At 47.6% G+C, this 6236-nt stretch overlaps 1 protein-coding gene across 1 annotated transcript in view; it reads right to left on the bottom strand.

Moving 5' to 3' along the window:
• Positions 1–6236, bottom strand: part of pde1ca (phosphodiesterase 1C, calmodulin-dependent a) — a 23806-nt gene that overhangs the window by 4821 nt on the left and 12749 nt on the right. Inside the window, exons 5-8 of the mRNA XM_008291944.1 lie at positions 5480–5596; positions 4804–4944; positions 2492–2592; positions 407–535 (exon numbers count right to left, since the gene is read on the bottom strand). Of these exons, the coding sequence (XP_008290166.1) occupies positions 407–535; positions 2492–2592; positions 4804–4944; positions 5480–5596 (488 nt within the window). The remainder of the gene's footprint in view (positions 1–406; positions 536–2491; positions 2593–4803; positions 4945–5479; positions 5597–6236) is intronic.

Genomic DNA, 6236 nt, shown 5'->3' with positions numbered 1-6236 from the left:
CTGGACTGTGGGAGGAAGCCGGAGAACCCGGAGAGAACCCACGCTGCACGGGGAGAACATGGAGACTCCACGCAGGAAGATCCCGGGTGTCCTCACCGGGACGCCAACCGGCGACCTTCTAGCTGTGAGGCGCTAACGGTGCTAACCACTGATCACCTGCAGCCCTGAACAATAACGTCCTCTTTAAAATAATAATAAAACCAAACAGACAAAGACACTTCAATGGTTCCTGAACTCACCATCCAGCATCATCAACCAGTCAGTATTGTCAAACACCTCCATTTAAAGCCAAATAGCAGTGAAAGTAAAGACACATCCAGCCTCACTGCACCTTGCTGCTGTTCAGCAGGAGGACATGTCAGCAGACTACTGGCTAAACATCAGGTGTGCATGCTGCTGCTCTCACCTCCAGTCATCTTTGGACAGATTAGTGAGGAAGTTCATGTCGCCATCGTCCTGAAGGAGGCGGTAGGCAGCGCTGACGTGGTGGTTCTCCAGAACCGCTCGGTCGTTGTACAGCAAGGCTGTGTCTGACCTGCAAAAACCACACAGCCACATTCAGCTTCAGCCTCTGAACAATAAAAACAGTTCATTGAAGCCCTTCTACCCTGGAGGTCCCTGCAGGCTGTATCTCTATAAAAAGGCACCACTGTTCAAAGGCTGTGAAGACAGAATAGATTTATTGTGAACAGACCGCCTCTCCACTCCGTTCATATGACCAGGGACTAAATGGCCCTGGTCATCACGGTGTTTAGGACACATTAAAGGAACTTGCCTGGCCACGCCCCACAGTTTACCCATAAAGCACCTGTTTTGGCATGAATTCATCAGCAACGTGATCAAAACGCGTCTCTCCGAGTGGCCATACGTCACTGCATACGGAGCCGTTTACCGAACAGCGGGAGTCCACACAGGACTCCAGACTGACTTTGTTCTTTTGTTTACCAGTGCGACCAACTTTTGCACTTCCCACCTTGTCACAGAAAAACATAGCACTTGCAATTTACCATGTTCCCTGAACGCCCCACATAGCGGGCTGCGCTAGCTGCTGCTGGTGGCCGCGGTGCTCAGACCAAAGATGACTTTAACAGAGTGAATCAGGAGGTTCTGGTGTCACATCTGTCCAGGATGAAGCCCAGTGATTGTTCTCATGAAGTCTTTTCTATGAGCAGAATAAACAGCGTGTAGCTGAGCTCCGTTTCTCATCAGAACATCTCATCTCTAAGTGTAAATACTGCAGCACACCGAAGGTATTAAAGTTCTGTTCTCCACCACTGTGCTGCTGCTGCTGCTGGGACACAGTTGGACCGGATTTCAACAGTTTGTGCAGAACTTCTGTGTGTCCCGGGACTCATTCAGTACATCTGTGATCGGACCAGAGACGTCCTGGAGAAAAACGACACAAATCACCGCTTGTGTCCCATCCATCGGTCTCTGTGGTCCCGATAACCCGCCCCCAGAACCAGAACCTGACGTACTCTGTTCTTAGCTCTGGCCCAGCAGAGAGTTGGTTCTTGCTAAGTACCAGTTCTGAGAACCTGGAGCCGGTGCTTAGGTGGTGGACACACAAAGAACTGGTGCTGAGTCAGTCTCTGGCTCTGAGCTGGCACTGGAACCAGCTCGGTGGAGAAGGGGTACCAGACGTGCTGCTTGATCGTCTGTCGGGGAAAACTGGTAGTTTGGGTTTGGGTTTGAAATATACCTTGAGTGACACCAGTTCTGGAACGTTTCTGACACACCTGGTAGTCCAGCTTGTGACCTGGGTCCTGATGGCCCAGTTTATTCCCAACGGAACACAAAGCAAGAGAATCAGTTCTGATCCACTCAAACTGTCCACAGTGCTCAGTATGTCTGTATGTGGTCATGGCTACATGGTGCTGTATCACATCATCCTAATTACCTGATGCTGGGATACTTCCAGAGGTTTATGCCCACAAAGCAGGGTCCAAATATACAAAATATGCCCATATTAATAAATTCATATATATTCTCAAACTCCAGATGACGTCAGCATAATATAACCATGACCAAATACGTTGATCTTCTGGGGTGGCAGCTTATGATTAATGCCTTTACATGAATAATAATTATGGTAATCTGATGCACTTGGTGTACATGAACAAGACTGAAGTGGTGAATTATCTTCCAGAAAGACTTTCATAAGTACAGCAGGTTCACCACGTCTCCAGCCCGCACAGTGGGATCAACGTTTGTTATATCTGGAGAACCAAACTCCAGAACTCTGCTCTGCTTGGATCTGGCCACCCACCCATAGTTTTATTTTTATGGTAAAGTTTTCACAACTGTTCAATCAGTTATGAAGACAGAAAAACAACCCCACAAATAACAGCCCAGGCCTTGAGACATTAAATGTTTGTGACTTGACTGGTCCGCAGACGAACTCACAGCCTACAGGGTCCAGGTTGATGCTGTTCTATCCTCAGTGGCTTCACAAACTGTAGTGATTCAGATGTTGCTGGGTACAAGTTACCTGGTCTGAATATGGAAGTTATTGGTGGTCCCTGTGTGTTCATAGTCGTGGATGGCAGCTGCAAACGTTATGGCAAAGATCTCCAGCTCAGTCAGCCAGTGCTGGAAGGTCACATCACGGGAGAAAGAAGACAAAAGACAGAAGTCAGACTTTTGGAAAACAGGTGTTCAGCCCATAAACAGGCTTATCGGAGAGAGAACCTGTCCTGAAGTAGGTTCAGCTTTTATGAATGTGTTCTGCTTCACTGACACCGTCTGTCAGAACCACATGGTGTGGAAAACTGGTCTTCAAGGCCCTGCTTCAGCTGAACCTCCAAAAAGTTCACAAGCCAACTACAGATGGATAAAATAATGGGCATGAATAATAAGACAGATAGAACCTGACTTGTAGTCCACACTACAGTCAACAGTATGGACACACGACTGGAGCTTCTCAGTGTAGAACAATAAAGAACACAGTGTCTATAACAAGGTCATCATCTGGATCGGTCCAGTTGGCAGGTGAGCCATGTCAAAGTTAAATAGTGTCCTTCATGCAGGTGAGACCATTTGCTGTATTGTGCAGAGACGGTGGCGGTAGACAGCAAACAGCCTTCCACCGCTACTGCAACCATTCATACGGCCATGTTCTCTCTCTGCCTACTCTGGTTCCTCCCAACCTGAAGACGTGTCATGCTGGAGAGAAATGACTTTGACAGGTCGACAGGTCAGCATCCACTCCTTGGAGGACACTGTGAGAACCAGGCCTTCATAGCTAAGTTGCTCCAAAGGCACCACGACTCAGTGAGACCAATAAGAACAAGAGAACCAAGGGCAACAAACACAAGGAGTTTACATGGACCCGTACTGGAATCAGTCTATCGTTTCCCTTTGAGTGGTCTTTAGCACCACCTGGTGGTGGAGCAGTTTAGCAGCACGAGACAGGAGGTGCTAACAGGAACAGGAAGTGCTGTTCAGAAGCTGTTTGGCATGTGATGTGATCAGAGTGACAATCACAGAGCATCCTCTGAATCCTCAGCCCTCTTAATTCTGTACCTTGAAGTCCACAAACCGGCTTCATGTTAACTCAGCTATTTAACATGATACTCACACGGTTCTGCTGATGGTTGCTGTGAGTTACCACAAACGTTTCGCTGCATTTTGCACAATGACAATAAAGCCTCTGTTTCCAGAACACGGTTCAGAACTTAGGCTGCAGGTGGATCAGTGGTTAGCACCGTTGCCTCACAGCTAGAAGGTCGCCGGTTGGTGTCCCGGTGAGGACACCCGGGATCTTCCTGCGTGGAGTCTCCATGTTCTCCCCGTGCAGCGTGGGTTCTCTCCGGGTTCTCCGGCTTCCTCCCACAGTCCAGAAACATGCTGAGGTTAATTGGTGATTGTAAATTGTCCGTAGGTGTGAATGTGAGTGTGCTTGGTTGTCTGTCTCTAAGTGTAGCCCTGTGATAGACTGGTTACCTGTCCAGGTGAACCTGCCTTCACCCTGAGTCAGCTGGGATAGGCTCTGCCCCCCATGACCCTAGTGAGGATTAAGGTGTAGAGATGACGGATGGATGGATGTTTTCTTTGTGGCCTCTACAGCTGTAGGAGCTCTATTTCTGAAAATATTGAAAACAGAAGGACTTCCCAGGTCAGATGTTTTTTTGAAGGTAAAAATGAAAAAATCTCACGTCTGGGAAAATAAAATCTCAAAAATCAGTTAAAGTCTTTGGTAAGACTTAGTTTTTGGCCTCAATTATCATATTTATGAAGACTGATCAAAGCCTGGATGCTGTCTGAAAGCTTGTTGTCATCTCGATGGCCCGTCTAATACAGGGACTCTACTTATGCTGTTTTATTGCATACTCTGCTGCTTCCACTGCAAGCTCTGTCAACAATCCACCGTAGCTCCACCTGCTCAGTATGTATCTGACTTCATGTCTGTCTGTTGTCTTTGCCTGTTCTGGTCTGTACATTACATGTCCAGCGCTTCGGTCAACTCAGGCCTTTTAAACATCCCATATAAGTTAATCTGATTCCATCTGATCTGTAGGTGGGGGCTGCTCTCGCTGCCTTTGATGTTCCATTTATGCTCTTAGAAGGGCAGGAAGGTCCCAAACCAGGGCCAGACCACCAAGCAGAACCAGAGCATATGGAAATGTAACAACATCTTTGTAATCCCGACTGGATTGAGTTTCCAACTATGACAATGATTCATTCAGACTGGCCGAATGTTGAAGACAAATGGACACCTTCTGGCAGGTTTTGACTTCAGAGAAGCTGGTCCACTGAATCCTGTTGACTGCTCTGAAGAGGTTGATGAAGACTGGTGCTTACCACCATGCCAGTCTTGAGCAGCAGGTAGTGGATGGTCTGTGTGACGTCAGCAGCGTGGATGAGGTTGTGGTAGGGGTTCTTGTGTTTGCTGTAGCCCACCTCCAGGGAGTCCACAAATGATATGAGTGCAGAGATTGGAACCTGACAGACAACACGAGAGAGAAGCTGATAAATGACGGGAGCTGACGCCATCGTTTAAGCTAGCCGTGATCACATTAAACTCCACTTTATTCCACCTGGAAGTATTTTTTCACATTTTGTGGTTTTGTCGGCCAACAGAACACCATTTGACAACTTGAATTTCCCACAAAGACATCTGCTACCAATAGGGCTGGTCCCAATGGCAATTTGTGGTCTCCGGATATTCGGTCCGAATTGGCGTTCCCGATACAGCCAGCCGCGGCTACGGCGGGGCGGGGCGCTGTGTCCGTGGTGGCGGCCAGTATTAGTAACATTATTATAAATAAAACATATATCAATGAAAGACGCGTCTCCGCAATCGCCAGTCACAGTCCTGTATCCACCCTCAGCGTAGGAGCTGACCGGAGGGGTGGGGGGGGGCAGGAGGCAGGAGGCAGGAGGCCGAGTAGTCGGAGATCAAATTGGCATTCTGACACCGGCACTCCCAACGAATAGTCGGCTATTGGGCTATTCGGGTCCTGCAGTGGAAGCTTACCCTGAAGCGATTGATCAAGTCATATCTGGTGAGCAGCTCGTAGAAGACAAACTTCAGGGCGTGGTCTCCACTGGCATCGTTCAGCGCAAAGACATCGAAACACCACATGTCCACATGCTGGAACACACAACATGTTTTATTAGTGTACCTTTAACACTGGAATACACAAGGAGACCAAACATATCTGGGACAAGTACAGCTGATGTTTTACTGATTTTTTTGACTGTGCAAATATTTCCTGTTGGTTCTCACAGACAACAAAACGTACCAACAATCAGTAACCAGCAGTAGATGCACACACCGCCCCAGTTCTGTCTGACAAGGCCCGACCCAATCAGCAGCTGGACCCATGTTTATGTGCAGCTAAAGTCATTCTCTGCAGCCCATCGGTTAATCTAATATGGGCCACACCACTGAAGCTGCTTCCGCCTGCCTGCTGCGAGCCACTGAGCAAACATCAGTGAGTAAAACTGCCCTACTTGTACCTCCAGCCGAGCTGCTCCATCCCCAGTAACCTAATCCTTCACCTCTCCATTCTCAACCCCTTCTCCTCCCTGTTCGACCATCCTCGCACTCATTCCTACAGAACCTTCTGCAGCCTGCTCCCCAACCTTTCAAATATGAAATGAAATGAAAAATACTTTATTTATCCCAGAGGGAAATTCAATATGTAAAAGCTCACTTTTTAATTTTATTTTATTTTTAATCAATATAACATACATTTATACAACAATAATAATAATAATTCAGTCAGTCA

Source organism: Stegastes partitus, unplaced genomic scaffold, assembly GCF_000690725.1.
Source record: "Stegastes partitus isolate 25-593 unplaced genomic scaffold, Stegastes_partitus-1.0.2 Scaffold771, whole genome shotgun sequence".
NCBI lineage: Eukaryota > Metazoa > Chordata > Actinopteri > Pomacentridae > Stegastes > Stegastes partitus.
This window is presented reverse-complemented; position numbering and strand designations above follow the sequence as displayed.